General features: G+C 33.3%; 1 protein-coding gene across 2 annotated transcripts in view; it reads right to left on the reverse strand.

The window, feature by feature from the left end:
* Positions 1-257: 257 nt before the first annotated feature.
* The window catches only part of PGR (progesterone receptor), a 104,849-nt gene continuing 84,894 nt past the window's right edge, over positions 258-20,212 (reverse strand). For both annotated transcript variants that reach the window (XM_019450172.2, XM_019450171.2), the window contains 4 exons: positions 19,866-20,010; positions 18,319-18,449; positions 4,217-4,374; positions 258-1,748 (listed from right to left, as the gene is read on the reverse strand). In XM_019450172.2, coding sequence (XP_019305717.1) covers positions 1,593-1,748; positions 4,217-4,374; positions 18,319-18,449; positions 19,866-20,010 — 590 coding nt within the window. In that variant the 3' untranslated portion in view covers positions 258-1,592. The remainder of the gene's footprint in view (positions 1,749-4,216; positions 4,375-18,318; positions 18,450-19,865; positions 20,011-20,212) is intronic.

Below are 20,212 nucleotides of genomic sequence, written 5' to 3' on the forward strand. Positions count from 1 at the left end.
GTTTTCAAAGTTACTCTTTCTTATTAACAACCATTAATTTGCATATGGCGATACATCTTATTTGTAAGATAATGTCCAATTTTTAAAATTTTAGAAAAATAATTTGGCCTACTAGTTACTCTGAGCTGTTAAAATACACACACACACACACACACACACACACACACACACACACACATATATACACATATATATGGGTATATATATATATATATATATATACCCATATATATAATAGAGATAAAAGAAACAGAAAATAAAACAATGATTATTTTTATTGAATTTTATCAGTGGTATGAACTTAGTTCTTCCTGTTATTTTTTATATATTTATCTGTATTTACATATACAGATATATACATAGATCTTTAAAAAATAAATGGCTCTCCAGTGACTCATCTCATAAAAATACTCTTGTCCATATTCTAATGCAATATTTTTTAAGTTCATATAACAGTGTGAATTGTGTGTTTTCTAGTTATTATAATTGGTTGTATTATTTTAATCCAGTATCTAGTATTTCTTGAAATACCTATCTTAGAATTGGATCAGAGGCACTCAAAAATTTTCAATCTGTGATTTATCATTATGACTTTCTGAATGAAGAAAGAGAATATTTATTTTTTTCCTCTTCCTTTCCTCCCTCCCCTTCTTTTCTTTTTTGATTAAGAAGTGAATAAGAAGCTTTGACCAAAAGGAACATTTTTCAGGAAATATATTATACCAGTGGTAAGGGTGAGGAAATTGAAAATCAGTAAGGTTAAGTGACTTTCTACCTGCTCCAGATGGTAAGGAGTAGCATTAGGCCACAGACTCTTCAGATTTGATTCACAAGCCTCATTAAAGGACAAGTCCCAAAAAAGGTTAGTAAAAAACTACAAAACCGCTAATACTATTGTCATAATGATATGGCTTTCCTTAATAACTTCCTTAGAGTCTGTGTTTCCAATCTGGGAAACAGTCAGAGTCTATATATATGAGCTGTTTTTCCTAATATCAAACCCTCAATCTACTTCAGGGATTTTAAACTCTTTTTCTCTATACTTTTTGCACTAAAAACCCTTTAGAAAACCTGATAAAGGTTATAAATTTCCTCCTCACAAAAATGTATATATATGTTCATGTAGGCAAAATTTTGCATACCATTATTTAAAGGCTCATTTTTGTAAATATAATCGAGACAAAGGGAGCTACCTAGAAGGAACATATACAATAACTTTTTATTTTTATGTGTAAGATTTTTTTCCTTTAAAGTAGAAGATTTGTTAGATGCAAAAGTTAAAAATCTTCACCTAAATGGTGTGAAATACTATGAATATGATTAAGTTTATGTTAGCAATCACTTTTAGTACTTTTTCAATCTTGTAAACTCTTAAAGAATATATGGCTACACAAAACACTTTAAAAATTCTAGTTATGCTTTATAAAGAAAAACAATTAAAAGTTCACAATTCTCTCTGAAATTTACACAATATGATACGTTATAAATGTAAGGCTTTGAGAAGAACATTGTAAAAATCAAGACCTCACAATGCAGACTAAAAGAAAAATAGACATACCACAAAATTTAATTTTTAAAGATAAAAATGGCATTCACTTTTTATGAAAGAGCAGAGGTTTCACCATCCCTGCCAAGATCTTGGGTAACTGTGCAGCAATCACTTCAGACATCATTTCTGGAAATTCAACACTCAGTGCTCGGGACTGGATAAATGTATTCAAGCAGTACAGATGAAGCTGTTTGACAAGCTGTTGGTTCCACAAATGGATAAAAAACATGTAAAAAATTAATACATTCATATTGGTTGGTTTCACAAATGGATAAAAAACATGTATAAGAAAAATAATGCATTCATATATTAATCAAACATGACAACTTATTTTTCTAACAATATAAATACCTATCAAGATGTTTTCTTGATAAAATAACTCCCTTCACTCTCTACAGTAATATGAAAATATTACATACAGTGAAACATTCTGATAGTACAGAAAGATTTAAAGAAATGAAAGTCATTCATAATCCCACAGGATAAGTGATATGAACATTTTGGTGTCTTTCAAATTCTTTTTCCTCTTTATACATGTATACAAACATAGCCAGGTATATATACACAATATACACAATGCATATATATTTCCAAAAATGCAATTATTTAATAAAGTCTATTTGTTAATGGACTGGATTTTTTGCATAACAATATATTGACTCTGCCTCTGTCAATACAAGTAACCCAGCATAATTTATTTTAATCTAATTTAACTTTTGGCAAAGTAATTAATGTAAGTAATTTTAAAAGTCAAATAGAACCCAGCAGCAGCAACAAAATCCAGCAGTTTCCTTATAGAATTCTTCCCATCCTTATTCTAGTTTCCAAGATGCAACCACTTTTAACTTCTTTAGCCCATGTCTCTAAATACTTATCTCTGTATTTCTAACAAATTTTGTTTTTAAAATGTGATGTTATTGATTTTCTATTATGAAAAATGAGACTTAGCTCCCTTATATGAGACACCCCTCCCAACTATGCACACTTTCTTTTCTCCTCATTCTCTGTATAGTTGTATCTCAGTTTTTGACCAAATCAATATCTAGCAATTACATTATAAATATTTTTATTGTTTCCTGCTGGATTAAATTTCCTTTATTATATGACTTATTTTTATTTTGCTAGAGTTAATAACCTTGTGTTTCTGTTTTGCTTTGTTTCCTGTATATTTATCACAAAGCCACGGTCAATTGACACAATTTGTAAAAACTCACCTCAGTATGTTCACACCTACTGGTAATCCCTCAGTTCCATCTTTTTTTCCCCAATACTAGTATTCCGAAACCCTGTGCATTACTGCTTCAAGCTAGGCTAATGATTGCTATGCTAAAATATCCCTTTGCATCTCTCCTGTATTTGATTTTCTACTTCACTGGCTTACCCCAGTGTTTGTTGTTAAAACATCCTGTAGATGTCCTTGAGAAAGGTTATATTTGAGATAAGTTCTCTGAGACCTTGCATGTCTGAAAATACCTTTATGATGCCATCATATTTGTTTGATGGCTGGCCTGGGTATAAAATTCTTTGAATATTTTCCTTTCCTTCAAAATTCCAAAGGCATTGTTTTCTGGGTTCTAATATTGCATTGAGAAGTACAACATCATTCTGAATCCTGATAATTTTTATGTGATTTGTTTCTTTTCTCATTGGTATATTTTAGGATATTCTCTTTATTTCTGGTATTCTAAAATTCTACATTAATGTGCCTTTGTTCAGTTGTGCTGTGCTTTGTACACTGGGGCTGTACAGTCAGAAAATTAAGGTCTAGCAACTTTTATTCTATGATTTTTTATAAAATTTTCTCTGCTTGATTTTATCTATTCTTTTATAAATTCCTTTTAATTAAGAATGAACTCCCTGCAATTAATCCCCTAAATTTTCTATCTCTTCTAATTTTTCATCTTTATCTTTTTTGTTATTTCTTTTGAGTTTTCCTGAGGTATATATGTCAGCCCTTCTATTAAAATTTAAATTTCTGCTCTTCTATATTAAATTATCCAAAAGTAATTTCTTGGTAAATGTTCCTTTTCAACTATTTTTTATTCTTGTTTCATGGATGCAATATCATACATTTCTAAATATCTTAATTCTTTTTGAATATCTTTTGTGTTCTCTGCTCTGGTGCCTTTTCCTTCATTACTTTCTCTCTGTTTATTTGCTTTCTGCCTTTCATTACAGAGGCTTTACCCATATAGCTAACAATCCTTAGCTATCTGTCCATATTCAGGAATAAGGTTTCAAATTTGACCCGATGAGTAGATTGTCAAATTGTCTACTAGCACTGTTATTAACTTATAATTCCATCCAAAATGATATAAGAGTCTTATTTTCCACACCTATACCTTTGCTTGTCTTGTATATTTAAATTTTCTAACATAAGGCAAAATTATTTTAGAATATGCTCAGGAAGGTGTATAATTCCTATAAATCATTAAATTACTCTCAAATTATACAAATACTAGTAAAAGGATATTTGGATGATCTATAGTGAAAATGAAAAAAAGCACAATATAAATTCTGAGCAGTGTGATGTAAATACTGTTTTAAGATATAAGTACAAATTATGACCTTGAAGAAACCATATAAAGTAAAATGTAGATTTAATATTTAAAATATTACAGAAATTCAGAAAACAATCATTTATTTCCTAGAAAACAAAATACTTACATCATGCAAGTTATCAAGAAGTTTTGTAAGTTGGTAGAAACGCTGTGAGCTAGAGACAACTCCTTTTTGCCTCAGACCAATTGCCTTGATGAGCTCTCTAATGTAGCTTGATCTCATCTCTTCAAACTGGTTTTGACTTCTTAACCCTTCCAAAGGAACTGTAAGAAGATAATTACAAGTAATAGTTATGCTTAAAAAGATGAATTCTTTGGATAAACAACCCAAAATATGAACACCTTAAATAGGAGTGTTATTGATAGTTTTAGGACATATAAACATAATTGTCTTGAAGAATATGATAAAAACAACTACATAAATTAAAGGAAATTTTTAGCTTACTTATTTTAGAGCTGTATCAATGCTTATGCACTTAACTTAGCATTTGCTCATTCCACATCCTTGTCAGGAATGGTTTGATTTAGTTTACAATTACATGTATTCTGGGTCCTTTTTTAAAGAAGAGGTATTGTAACAAATACTTGGATCACTCTGTAAAGTTTAAGTCTTATAAATCTGAAGCATTTCTCATTGAGATTATTCATGGATAATTTATTTTTTTTGTAATTTTAACATTGCTTTATTAAATTTCCTAACTCCTTCCTGCTGATAGGAGAAAGCTATTGATACCACAATACTTCTCTTTGTGATACTCTATTTTTATTTATTTCTTTTAATTTCTATTTTTAATTCAAGTAGTTTTGGTAGATTGTCTTTTTCTTTTCCTTTTTTTTTCTTGGTATACAAAAACACTATATTAAAAATATCCTCATTTCCCCCTTCCCAATAGTTGTAGCTCTTGTTTCTGCTTCATGAGTCAGTGCATTGTTAGGACATCCAGAACAATATTAAAAAATGGTAACTATGGCAAATATTCCTATTTTGTTGCTTATTTTATTGGGAATGCCTCTTATTCCCATGGTGATGTTAACTGGTAATTCAGACATTTCCCTCTGTAATCTTTAATTCTGATCACCAAATTTTAGACACAGCTTCCTATTCTTATTGCTAGTTCCCCTACATTGTCAATTTACCAACAGCTTTTTTTCCTTAATATTTTAGTTCCTTCTGATATCACTTATTTGAGATGCCCTGGTTGATATCTTCAGGAAATTATCATCAGAACTCCCAATTTTCTTGTTTTCTTTTTCTTTGGTTGTATTTATCTCACAAACAAATCTTCAAATTTAAGTGAAACAGCTGCCTTTTCTTGCAACTATATCTAGATTGCTGAAAGAAAAACCACATAATCTCTTAGATTACTATAACTCTATGTTAACTGGAATTTAACTAAACACTTAAAAAATAATTTTTTCTTCTGATTCTTGAAGTACTATTTTCCTGTTGGGCGCTCAAGAATGGAAACTAGTAACCCAGAGCCTTCACTCTATCCATCTAAGTATTTAGAACTGGCACTTGAACCAATTATTCTCTTTAAGAGAAAATCAGGCCTAATCCCAGCTAGCCTCACATACTTTTAGTATCAACCACTAACAAGTTCTGGGGATATGATAATCTAATCGTTAGGCTCTCATCCTATGCTTCTGAGATATTCTCAATTTTTTTCTCCTCTCCTACTCATTTTCCTACATTTCAGATCTATGTTGAACCAGCTCTCATAAATATTTCTCTTTGCTTTGAGCTCCTTACCTTAATTCATTGTTTCCTTAATTTATTACATCCAGTAATATATGATTGGAGAATTTTCTCTCAGATTCTTGTTGATTCCACAAGTGACTTTTAGGATTTCTTGCAAATATCATAGTGGCAAAATGGGAGAGGGTGAGTCATGGGCAGTTAGCCAGGTGCTATTTTAGATAAGAACACTTTTTAAAAAAAAAGCAAGGATCTTTATTTTTGATTTAGCTAACTTAAAAATAACATAATCATTGGAAAACTTTTAGAAAGTACATAAAATACATATAAAATTACAATTCACCAGATCCTACAATCCAATATTTTAGTATATTTCCTAACATTATATTGAGAACATTTACTTACATCTCTTAGAATTCTTTAAAAATGAATATTTTAATTCTCACATATAATTTGACCTCACGAAACTGTAGGAGTACAATTTATTTAATTGTCTTATCATTTGATATTTGAGATATTTTACCAAACGATGTTTACGATAAATTTAATTTTTTTTTTATTTTTTAAAAGGATATATCCTTAGACATGGAATTATTACAGTAAAAGATATTAACTTTCTTAACACTCATAATATACATTGCTAAACTTCTTAGTATTTAACTGTTTTGTGACTAGTTTTGAGTATCTTAATTTTAGGTAATCTTTGCTTTTTACATATAAAAATAAAATCTCATTTTCATTTCTTAAATTATTAGTAGGCTGAACAATATTCTTATGCATATTAGTAATTTTTAAAAACTTTTCTATTTTGTACTCATTTATCTATAGGGGCTTAAAATATATTTCAAATGTTTTTTGAAGTTTGTTGCTTAATTTTTAAATATTTTATATATTAGCACAGTTTTGCAACCTTATTAGGGCAAAGAATAGTGCCCAGGCAACCCAACATTTCTCATGCTCAAGAAGCAAATGTGTTTAACTCTTTCAGCTATTCTAACTTTTCCTTCCACAGATTTAAATAGCATCATTGTAGTGTTGACTCCCTTTTCCTTTTTTTTTCCACAGAGTATAATTTTTATTGAGATATTATGCATATGCCATAAAATTCACCTTTTCAAAGAATACGGTTCAGTGGTTTTAGTATATTCACAGAGTTGTGCAACCATCACCATTATTTGGTTCCAGAACATTTATTATTACTTTTTAAATTTAAATCCAACTTAGTTAACATATAGTGTAATGATGATTTCAAAAACAGAACTTATTGATTCATCACTTTATATAACACCCAGTGCTCATCCCAACAAGTGTCCTCCTGAATGCCCCTTGCCATTTAGCCTATCCCCCTACCCCAAACCCCACCAGCAACCCTGTTTGTTTTCTGTATTTAAGAGTCTTTTATAATTTGCCTCCCTCACTGTTTTTATATTATTTTTCCTTTCCTTCCTTTATGTTCATCTGTTTTATGTCTTAAATTCCACATATTAGTGAAGTCATGTGATATTTGTCTTATTTCACTTATAATACACTCTAGTTCCATTCACATTGTTACAAATGGCAAGATTTCATTCTTTGTGAATGCCAAGTAATATTCCATTATATATACATGTGTGTGTATACACACACACACACACACACACACACAAGTACTACATCTTCTTTATCCATTGATGAGTCAATGAACATTTGGGTTCTTTCTATACTTTGGCTATTGTCCATAGAGCTGCTATAAACATTGGGGTGCATGTGCCCTTCAAAACAGCATTCCTGTATCCTTTGGATAAATACCTAGTAGTGCAATTGTTAGGTCATATTGTAGTTCTATTTTTAATTTTTCTGAGGAACCTACATACTGTTTTCCAGAGCAGCTGCACCAATTTGCATTCCCACCAGCAGTGTAAGTAGTGTAAGTCCTTTCTCCATATCCTTGCCAACACCTGTTGCTGCCTGAGTTGTTCATTTTAGCCATTCTGACAGGTGTGAGGTGCTATCTCATTGTGGTTTTGATTTGTATTTCCCTGATGATGATGATGTTGAGAATCTTTTCATGTGTCTGTTAGCCATTTTAATGTCTTCTTTGGAAAAGTGTCTATTCATGTCTTTTTCCCATTCTCTGGATTATTTTTTGGGGGGTGATGAGTTTGGTACGTTCCTTTTAGATTTTGGATACTAACCCTTTATCTGATATGTCATTTGCAAATATATTCTCCCATTCTTTTGGTTGCCTTTTAGTTCTGTTGGTTGTTTCCTTTGCTGTGCAGAAGCTTTTTATCTTGATGAGGTCCTAATAGTTCATTTTTGCTTTTGTTTTCCTTGCTTCCAGAGACATGTCAAGTAAGAACTTGCTGTGGCTGAGGTCAAAGAGCTTGCTGCCGGTTTTCTTCTCCTAGAATTTGATAGCTTCCTGTGTTACATTTAGGTCTTTCATCCATTTTGAGTATTTTTGTGAATGGTGTAAGAAAGTGGTCTATGTTCATTCTTCTGCATGTTGCTGTCCAATTTTCCCAACACAATTTGCTGAAGAGACTGTCTTTTTTCCATTTGATACTCTTTCCTGCTTTGTCACAGATTAGTTGGCCATACATTTGTGGGTCCATTTCTGGGTTCTTTATTCTGTTCCATTGATCCATCTGTCTGGTTTTGTGCCAGTACCATATTGTCTTGATGATTACAGCTTTGTAATACATCTTGAAGTCCAGAATTGTGACAACTCCAGCTTTGTTTTTCTTTTTCTTGATTGCTTTAGCTATTTGGGATCTTTTCTGGTTCCATACAAATTTTAGCATTGTTTTTCTAACTCTGTGAAGAATGCTGGTGTTATTTTCATGGGGATTGAATTGAATATGTAGATTGCTTTGTGTAGTATCAACATTTTAACATTTGTTCTTCCAATTCATGAGCATGGAATGTTTTTCCATTTTTTTGTGTCTTCTTCAATTTCTTTCATAAGCTCTCTATAGTTTTCAGCATATAGATTTTTCACCTCTTTGGTTAGGTTTGTTCTTCAGTATTTTATGGCTTTTGATGCAATTGTAAATGGGATCAATTTCTTGATTTCTTTTTCTGTTGCTTCAATATTGGTGTATAGGAATGAAACCAATTTCTGTTCATTGATTTTATATCCTGTGTCTTTGCTGAATTCATGGATCAGTTCTAGCCATTTCTGGGGGGGAGTCTTTTGGGTTTTCCACATAGAATATCATGTCATCTGCAAAAAGTGAAACTTTGACTTCCTTCTTGCTGATTTGCATACATTTTATTTGTCTGATAGTTGAGGCTAGGACTTCCAACCCTATACTGACTAACAACAGTGAGAGTGGACATCCTTGTCATGTTCCTGACCTTAAGGAGAAAGCTTAAGGTTTTCCCAATTGAGGATGATAATAGCAGTGTTTCTTTCATATATGACTTTTATATCTTGAGGTATGATCCTTCTATCCCTACCTTCTTGAGGGTTTTTATCAAGAAAGGATGCTATATTTTGTAAAATGCTTTTTCTGCATCTATTGAGAAGATCGTGTGGTTCTTGTCCTTTCTTTTATTAATGTGATGTGTCACATTGATTGATTTGCAGATATTGAACCAGCCCTGCATCCAGGTATAAAACTCACTTGGTTGTGGTGAATAATTCTTTTAATATATTGTTGGATCTGGTTGTTGAGTATCTTGTTGAGAATCCTCTGCATCCATGTTCACCAGGGAAATCGGTCTGTAGTTCTTCTTTTCAGTAGGGTCTCTGTCTGGTTTTGGAATCAAGGTAATGCTGGCCTTGTAGAATAGTTTGGAAGTTTTCCTTCCCTTTGTATTTTTTGGAATAGTTTCAAAAGAATAGGTGTGAACTCTTCTTTAAATGGTAGAATTCTCCTGGAAAGCCATCTAGCCATGGGCTCTTGTTTTTTGGGAGATTTTTGATTATGGATTCAATTTCTTCTGTTCAAATTCTGTGTTTTTTCTTTTTTTAGTTTTAGAAGTTTATATGTTTCCAGGAATTTGTCCATTTCTTCCAGATTGCCCGTTTTACTGGCATATAATTGTTCATAACATTCTCTTATTATTGTATTTCTGCAGTGTTGGTTGTGATCGCTCCTCTTTTATTCATGATTTTATTTAATTGGATCCTTTACTTTTTCTTTTTGATCAATCTGGCTAGTGGTTTATCAATTATGTTAATTCTTTCAAAGAACCAACTCCTGGTTTCATTGATCTGTTCTACTGTTTTTTTTTTAAATTTGGTATCATTGATTTCTGCTCTAATCTTTATTATTTCTCATCATCTGCTGGTTGTGGGCTTTCTTTCCTATTGTTTTTCCAGCTCTTAGGGTGTAAGGTTAGGTTGTATATGTGAGACATTTCCTCCTTATTTAGGAAGGCCTGGATTGCTATATACTTTCCTCTTATGAGCACCTTTGCTGCATCTCAGAGGTTTTGGGCTGTCATGTTTTCATTTTCATTGGCTTCCATGTACTTTTTAATTTATCTTTAATTTCTTGGTTAACCCATTCATTGTTTAGTAGGATGTTCTTTAATCTCCAAATATTCATGGTCTTTCCAAACTTTTTCTTGTGGTTGGTTTCAAGTTTCATAGCATTGTGGTCTGAAACTATGCAATGTAAGATCTTCATCTTGTGTACTTGCTGAGGGCTGATTTGTGTCCCAGTATGTGATCTATTCTGGAGAATGCTGCATGTGCACTTGAGAAGAATGTGTATTCTGCTGCTTTAGGATGAAATGTTCTGAATATATTTGTTAAGTCCATCTGGTCCAGTTTGTCATTCAAAACCATTGTTTGCTTGCTGATTTTCTACTCATCTGTCCATTGCTATAAGTGGGATGTTGAAGTCTCCTGCTATTATGGTATTATCAATGAGTTTCTTTATGTTTGTAATTAACTGACATACATGTTTGGGTTCTTCCAGGTTGGGGCATAAATATTTAAAATTGTTAGCTCTTTTTGGTGGATAGACCCCTTAATTTTGATATAATGCCCTTCTTCATTTCACTACAGTTTTTATTTTAAAATCTAGTTTGTCTGATATAAGTATGGCTACACCAGCTTTCTTTTGGTGACCATTAGCATGATAGATGGCTCTCCACTCCCTTACTTTTTTTTAATCGGTAGGTGTCTTTAGGTCTAAAATTGGTCTCTTGTCAGCAGCATATAGATGGTTCTTGTCTTCTTATCCATTCTGATACCTTATGTCTTTTGATTGGTGCATTTAATTCATTGACATTTAGAGTGAGTACTGAAATATATGAATTTAGTGCCATTGTGTCATCTACAGAGTTGGAGTTTCTGGTGATTTTCTCTTGTCCTTTCTAGTTTTTGTTGCTTTTAGTATTTTTTGTTTTGTTTCATCTTTTATCCACTCAAAGAGTTCCCCTTAAAATTCTTGCAGGGCTGGTTTAGTAGTCATGAACTCCTTTAGGTTTTGTTTGGGAAACTCTGTCTCCTTCAATTTTGAATGACAGCCTTGCTGGATAAAGAATTTTTGGTTCCCTAGTTTTCCAATTCAGCACGTTGACTATATTCTGCACTCCTTTCTGGACTGCCAGGTTTTTTGTGGATAGGTCTGTTGCAAACCTCATCTATCTTTCCTTATAGGTTAAGGACTTTTTTTCCCTTGCTGCTTTCATAATTCAGTCCTTGACTGTGTATTTAATGAATTTGACTATGATATGTTGTAGTGATGGTCAGTTTTTTTTAAATCTAATGTGAGTTCCCTATGCTTCTTGGATTTTGATGTCTGTGTCTTTTCCCAGATTAGGAAAGTTTTCTGCTATAATTTGCTCACATAAACCTTCTGACCCTTTTTCTCTACCTTCATCTTTGGGGACTACTGTAACTTGGATGTTATTCCTTCTTAATAAATCACTGAGTTCTCTAAGCCTTGTGTTGTGTTCTTTTGCTTTAGTTTCCCTCTTTTTTCTGCTTCATTATTCTCCATATTCTGTCTTCTATATTGCTAATTCACTGCTCTGCTTTGTCCATCCTTGCTGCTGTGGCATCCATTTGAGACTGCATCTAGGTTGTAGCATTTTTAAAATTTTTTTAACGTTAATTTATTATTGAGAGACGGAGAGAGACAGAGCATGAGCAGGGGAGGGGCAGAGGGAGAGGAAGACACAAAATCTGAAGCAGATTCCAGGCTCTAAGCTGTCAGCACAGAGCCTGACGCGGGGCTTGAACTCACAAACTGCGAGATCATGACCTGAGCCAAAGTTGGACGCTTAACCAACTGAGGCACCCAGGCGCCCCTACGTGTTAGCATTTTTAACTTCTCCTGACTAGATTTTACTTCTTTGATCTATGCAGAAAGGGATTCTATGCTTTTTCAACTGCAGCTAGCTTCTTATTATCGTGGTTCTAAATTCTAGTTCGGAAATCTTGCTTCTATCTGTGTTTATTATTCTATCCTGGCTGTCATTTCTTACTGTTCTTTCTTTTGTGGTGAATTCCTTTGTTTTGTCATCTTGGAGGAATAACAAAATTAATAAAAAAATAAAAATTAAAAAACACAAAAAAATAAAATAAAAGAAGCTAAATCCTAGATGTGTTTTCATCTGCTTGTTGAAAGAAGCTTGATAGAATAGAGAAAAAGGGAAATAATGGAAAGAAAAGGAAAAAAGAAAAAATATACTAAAAAATTTTAAAATTAAAAAAGAATAGAATAAAGTAGAATAAAATGAAATAAAGTGAAATAGAATAAAAAATTTACAAACAATGAAAAACATAGTAAAAAAATTTAAAGTTTTTAAACGAAAATAAAAATAAGTTTTCCTCTTTCTGTGTCCAAAAAAAAAAAGAAAAAAAACCCCAAATTAAACAAAAATAGAAGTAAAAAGAAAAACAAAATAAAAAATGAATAGATGAACCAGCAAACAGAATGAAACCTGAAGTTATATCCAGTTTCCCTGGGAACTCAAACTATGAAGCACTCTATATGGTCTGTACACTAAGCAGGCAGAGAGACTTGTGTTGGTCTTCTAGGGGATGTGCTTGGAGGACTCTGCTGGGCAGGGCTTGGTGTAATGGTTTCATTCTCCACTAGGTGGCGCTGTTTAGTTTACTGGGGTCGATCTGGGTGGTGCTCACGTGCATGTACATGTATGTGTGTGTGCAGGAGAGGTGGAAATGGCTTCACCCAGCTTCCTAGTCTCTGGCATAGGAACTTTACACTCTCACTGACCCACAATGAAGCACCCCTCCTTTTTCTCAGACTTCCATCCACACCCCACCTCCAGCCTGTGTCCAAGCCATCAGCCTGCCAGGTGGCACCTCCCTCCATAGTTTTATCTGAGATGGACAGTGTTTCAAGATCCCTCACTTCAGAGAACCCTGTGGCTTGGACCCACACTTAGTCTCTGGGGGAGGGTCTTGCTGAGCAGTGGCCAGGTGCCGGCTTGCCCTAGAAAACATTTGTGCAATTGGGCAGTGGCAGAGGTTCAGAGGCTATGACAAATCATAACACACAGCTGGTGCCAGGTTCCACCGCCTGGCATCTTTGTCCCAATACCATCAAACGTGGCTGCTCTCTGGGGTCTTCTGGGATCTTTGCTTGTGGGTAAGCTGTATGGCCTCTACCAAATTCTCTCCAATCAGGGGAACTGCTGATTGTCCCTTATGACACAAGGGCCCCTCAGACCCTGCTGCCTGCTCCTGGGGATTTGCCCTCTTTCCTCACCAGAGCACCACCAGGTACTGAGCTCTGGAATTTCCGACTCTGTGCTCCACTGTTTATAGAATCCTAATGGTATTGAAACCCTTAACTTTCTCCCCATCAGGGGTTTTGGGGAACAGATTTCTTGTCCAGTCCCTTGTGCTTTCACTCTTTCCCTCCAGCTACTTTTGGGGGAGTGCATTTTCTGCACTCCCCTGGTGTGCCACATTCCCCCACCACCACCCTTCTCTGTCTTCTGTCCACAAAAACAGCTCCCTGCCCTCCACAGCTTTTCTCTCCCCCAGTTTACCTCTCTGCAGAGTACCTGCTGAGTTCTGTGGCTCAAGTTATGCAGACTGTTGGGTTAATCCTCAGATCAATGTCCTAGGTATGCAAAATGGTTTGGTGCTGATCTAGCTGCATTTCAAGGATTAAACAAGCTGAGAACTTGCATTCTGCTCTACCATCTTGCCCTGTAGTGTTGATTCTTGATTTTTTTATTTTTAACTTTTGATTTTCCACTACGGAAAATGAGGCTGTAACTCTATTTCCATCTTTCAGATCTACCATCATCTCCACATCATTAGTGCATGCACATGTGTACACACACACACACACACACACAACATCCTATTTCTCATCTTCCTAATATCATTTTCGTAATATTAGTCATATAAATATTCAGTATTTATTAGTCATGTAAAATCCTACTACAGTTGAGTCACATAGTATATATTATGATTTCTAGTAGAACTTTTTGTTTTAGTGACAGTAAATAATCATCTTAATGGGTGTGTGAAGTGGCATCTCACTGTGGTTTTGATTTGTATTTCCCTAATGATGTTGTTCCTTAATTTCTATCTGTATACCTTCATAGGAGAAATGTCTAAGCCTTTGCCCATTAAAATTTTTTAATTGTTAAATTGTAATTTTTTACATATTCTGGATGTTAATACTTTTTCTTTATCAGATACATGATTTCCAATTTTTTTCTCCCATAAAGTGGGTTGCCTTATTATTCTGTTGATTGTGACCTTTGATGCACCAAAGTTTTAAATTTGATGAAGTCCATTTATCTGTTTTTTCTTTTAATTCCAGTGTTTTGGGTGGCAAATCCAAGAAATCATTGCCAAAGTCAACATCATGACTCCTCTATTCCTCTATTTTCCTCTATTTTATTTTTTTTAAAGTTCATTTATTTTTGAGAGAGCGAGAGAGAGCGACCATGAGTGGGGGAGGGGCAGAGAGACAGGAGACAGAGACTCCCAGGCAAGAATTCCTGATGTGGTGCTCAAACTCATGAACCTCAAAATCATGCCCTGAGCCAAAGTCAAGAGTCGGACGTTTAACTGACTGGGCTACCCAGGCACTCCTATGTTTTCTTTTAATAGTTTCATAGTTTTATCTCTTAGATTTATGTCTTGATATATTTTAAGTTAATAAGAGTCCAGCTTCTTTTATTTTTAAATGAAGTTTTCCAAATACCTTTTGTTGAAAAGACTATTTCCTTTATGATTTCTCCTCCTATGTATTTTCCTGTTCACTCTTTCTAGTCCTCCAACTAAGTGGGTATTGGGCCTCCTTGATTCTGATTTTCTATATTTTTTGGGGCTTTGCTCTATTTTTGAGAGGTTTTCTAACTTTGTCTACCAATGCCTGTACTGTAAATTCTGTTTCCAAATAGTTGTTTCTTGGGTGCAATATGTTCTATTATCTTTCTAAAAAGGGATGATTTTTAAATTTTTTTTTGAGGTTTTCATCTTCCTATATCATCTCTGTTTTCTCCAAATTTGTTTTTTTTCTTTCTGTTTTGTCTTTGTCTTTGATGTCAAGGCCTCCCTCAGATGCCTTGGTTATTTATATTCAAGAGTGCAAAACTAAAAGGCTGATTCATAGTTCTGTTTCAGTGGGTAGCACTTATTGACTGTTAGCTTTAGTTCAGGGCAAAATGGCTGAGCAATTTCAAAGAGAAACACCTGCTATTAACAGATTCTGCAGAGAAGAGTCTTTCATTCTCCTGTCTAGAGGATATAAACCTGGAAGACAATGTTCTGAGAGATGGTGGGTAAGAGTATGCAGGAAGACGGTGTCTCAACATTTGGTATATAATTAATCTGTTGTCATTATAAGACCCCTCACCCTCAACAGTGCCTACAGTTTCATCAGTTCATTTACCCTCTGTTATATCCTCTTCAGGAGGATAACCTAAGGTCTCTGCCTGAGTTGGAGAGGGAAAATTTTGTGGTTAAATGATTTTTGGACCCAGATTTTAAAAAGAGCTTTGTGTTTTTAACTCTACCTTCACTCTCATCTCAAAAAATCATTGTTGTCACCAACTGAGAACCATGCCAAAGATTTGATATTTCAAATTAAACCTCTTGGTTTTTCTTACTTCTGGCCTAGAATCCAACTTTCTCAGGTATGCTAAATTAGTTCTGTTTGCTGGCTTGTAGAATGTCATAGCTATTGAGCTTCTCATTCTCTTTTAGTTCTTAAAAAATCACTTTGGTAATATTTTAGTGTAGTTTTAGAGTGAACAGTGGTGTGTTCAACTTGTCATACTTCCTTGGGAGATTTTATTTTAATTTTTAGTGGCACATTGGAGGTTTAAATACTTATGTATCAAATCATTGAACTTTTCTTTTGTCAACTCTCCAAATAAATTGCATTTATTTTTAAAAAGGTATTCCTTATTTGAAATCTCAAAATCATTTGTATTCCTTACAGTGTGTTTTTAACTTTTAAAGTGTGAACATATAACTCAATTATCTGGTATTTATTTTAGGATATAACTTGAGCTAAATATCCAAACTGAGTTTTCCTCAAACATAAAACTGATTTTTCCTAACAATATCTATTTGCTCCATACTCATTGATTTGTGATGTTTCCACTACAGTATATTAAGTTCTAATATATACAAGTCTGACTTTACTAACAATTCAGTATATCTATTCTCCCATGCTGTGTTAATTAGTGTAGATTTCTAACTCTCGTCTCCACTTCAAAATTTTTGTAATACTTATGTACTTAGTTTTTAAGATTTAAATATGACTTCCCAAAAACTTTGCCAAGTCTCTCCTCAAAAATCCCATTATGATTTTTATTAGAATTTGTAGAAATCATAAATACTATTCAGTAAATATTGCTGTTTCCCTTTTGTTGAAGCTGCAAGTGGCCAAGAATCTTGCTTTCTATGGTGTGTGAATGGAAGTTATAGGTATGTCACTTCCTTTCCTCACCACTTCCTTCCTTACCAATGCTCTAGTGATTGGAGAAATGCATGTCAAGATATAGCTCCCATGTACCTGGGCACCTGAGGGACAACAATGAGCAGAGCCTCCCTGTTGATCTGCATTGGACATATAGCGGGAAGAGTATATACTTAACATTTTTTTTGTTAAGCTACTGAGATTTTAGGGCTGTTTGGACCTCCAGCACAATGTAGCCTATCTATAATATAGAATTATGTTAATAATATCAACTAATTTGGGAAATCTAGGATTATCTATAACATAACTGCTATAGGATTCATTACTGTCAAGAAAGGGGTTAAATACTGTAATATTAAGTTTATTTTAGTTGACTCTCTTGGCTAGTTCCATATCAATACTTTAGTCCCCTTTATGATATTTTATCAAATTAGACTTGAGGGCCTCTGTTCAAAATAGTGTTTTCAAGGTAGGGGGATAGGGCTATGGATCCTTAGATCCTGTATTTGTCCTTGTGTTTTCATAAATTTTCATGAGGAAAACTTTCTTTTTAAGGCATTAGTGCTTTTTGTGCCTTTTCTCCTGATGTATACCCCCACCCCTCCACTATTTGAGATTTGTGCTATTAGAAAGAAGTACTTGAAAAGATGCTACTGAGAAAGACCCTTGGCTCACCTTCTACCTAAGGTCTTAGCTCTCAGTGGTTCTCTTTCAAATCACTATGAGTGACAGAAGGATCAGTTCAGAAATTCAAAGGCTGAGCCTACCTGTGCATGTTCCAAGGACACAGAAAAAGGTGGAAAGTGAAAGCAGTTTTTAAAAATTTTCTCACCCAGATCTTTGGGAATCCACTGAGGCAGAGGTATGTGTGTTCTTTGTGTATGAGAGAGTGAGATGGATATTTGCCTGTCCTTCTGGTGACCAATCTATGTTTCATGTTTCTTTGGGGTGTATAGCTAAAGTGCATTTTCTAGTCTCTCCTACAGTTAATATGGGTCATGGAATGTGGGTAAAAGTGACATATAACACTCTCAGGCCTCACTTCCATATCTTTTATCACTAGGTGCTTACCTTCTATTCAGATTAAATGGAGGACTCCAAGCTGCTATGTAAGAGTGGAGTCCCTAGACGGAAGGAATGTGGGTTTTCTTCCTAACCCACTGGACTGTGAATATGAGTGACAAATAAACTATTGTGTTATGCCACTGATCTTTGTAGATATATGTTATAACAGCCTATTCTGATATTAAGAGAATAGTTCCAAACAAAATTGTGTATTTTATATAGTAAGTCCTTTATGGAGTGGGAGTGGAAGGAAGATCGTTTGTGTTTATGTAATATTATCTAGTTCATAAACTTAATTAGGTGAATATGAAAATGTCATTTAATCATGTTTTATCTGAAAAAATATATATAATTGGCTGAACTTGTGGACTATTTTACTCTCATGTAAAACCTGACAAGTGTGAAGTAAGTTTATTAATGTCTATGACAGTATATTAGGTGGTTCTCCTTTGCAGTCACAATCTAAGATTTATACCTCATGTATAAGGATATGATCATATTGTTATTTGAGACTTTCCCATTGAATTAAAAATTAAGAAAGTAAATATCTTATAAAAATTGCTTGTAGTCACTCACTTGTATTAAGAAGTAGCAATACTTTCATACACAGGAACTCTTCTTGGCTAACTTGAAGCTTGACAAACTCCTGTGGAATCTGCCACATGGTGAGGCATAGTGAATAGAATGATGATTCCTTCATCCTCTGTCTTATATCACACACAACACACACAAGAGAAAGCAAGAAGGAAAAAACATACACATGGTGTCTTAGCCAGTTTGTGTGATTTACCAGAGAAAATGGCATTTGGTAATTTATATATTATTAAAAATGTCTTTTTGTAAACACACTCAATATTTTGAAGTTTAAGCAAAATAAACCAATAAAGTAAATCATTCACAATGCTGAATTTTTTGAAGTTAAGAAATTTTAAAGTTAGAAAATCATATTAAATACACATGTTGCTTCTCACTTTTATTATTATATTTTAAAAACCTAAGGAGTTGAGAATGTGGAGCTGAGGAAATCATTTATTTATGATTTTTTTCTGTTAAAAATATATAAAATTTTACATGTAATCCAATGGGAGAATGGATTCAGTTCACAGAAATTGAAGAGTATAGAATAGTTCAGTGTATTCAGTTGAGAGTATTCAGTGTAGAACAGTTATGCTGTGAACTATTCTAGGGGAAATGTATGGTGATCAAGAAAAGAGAACATTACAAAGGATTAAACAATTGACAAGGCCAAACACTAATTCTGAAGGTTGGGGACATTTTTTAAAGGTATTTTCTCAACCATGTGTTCTGCAATATCTACATTAGTCACATGCGGCTAACACAAATAGTGAAAAGAAAACTAGATTTTGACTCAGAAGAACTAACATTAATCCTGCCACTCAGATTCTTTGGCAGGATATGCAATTCCTCTGAGCTTATTTCCTGAACTGTAAAATGTAGGATGCTGATTCCTTACCTATTTCAAGGGATTATAGGGCAAAATGGAATTAAAATATATGAAAATTATCCATTACTATAAAGACTTATACAAGTAACTTATATGCTATAAAATTCTGAGTCAGCATTCATCATTAGAATGGTATAAGTATTTCCACGAAAAGATTCTTATTCAGTTTAAGGTTATACATAGAAAATTAATTATAGTAATTTAAATACAGCCAAGAAAATTGAAATATTTATCTTTTAATTTCTAAAATAAATTATTAGTGATTTTTCCTCTAGGAGGAGAGATAATGTCTTTATTTTCTGAAGGTAAGTCAATATTTTCAAGCAAAATTATTTCTAATTTACATAATTATCTTCATCAGTACAAAGGTATAAAATTTTAATTTGGTAAACTAAAAATTTCATTTTATCTTTAAGTATGTTTCTTGACACATTGAAACAAAAGGGGAAAACTCCAAATATCAAATTACTAATATAATGATAACAATTTTATTAATTTTGTTATATCAAGCTATATCCTGAGATAATTCTGATAAAGTTTTCAGGAAAATTCTTTTATTTAGGATACCAATAGTATAATCATCTATTGAAATGTAATTTCTAAGATTATCCTACATATACACTGCAATAATAAGAACAAAAATCAAGTTACTACTTACTCATTTAGTATTAGATCAGGTGCAAAATATAGCATCTGCCCACTGACATGTTTATAAGATCTCCATCCTAGTCCAAACACCATTAAGCTCATCCAAGAATACTGGATGAGAGTTATCTGGTCATCAATATGTAAATTTCTAAAACCTACAAAACAAATTAAAAAATAAAATGATCCCCAAAATCACTTGTGTTAAAATGCTGAAAATACATATAAATTTGAAAATAGATGTAAGTAGGGTAATATGTTGTTTTTAATTTTAATATATTTTATACTACAAATGAGGAAATATTAATAAATAATACCTGAGAAATTAAAAAGGAATAACATTGGAAGTCATTAAAAATG

This window comes from Panthera pardus, unplaced genomic scaffold (assembly GCF_024362965.1).
Source record: "Panthera pardus isolate Hobbes unplaced genomic scaffold, ASM2436296v1 HiC_scaffold_12, whole genome shotgun sequence".
NCBI classification, from domain to species: Eukaryota; Metazoa; Chordata; class Mammalia; order Carnivora; family Felidae; genus Panthera; species Panthera pardus.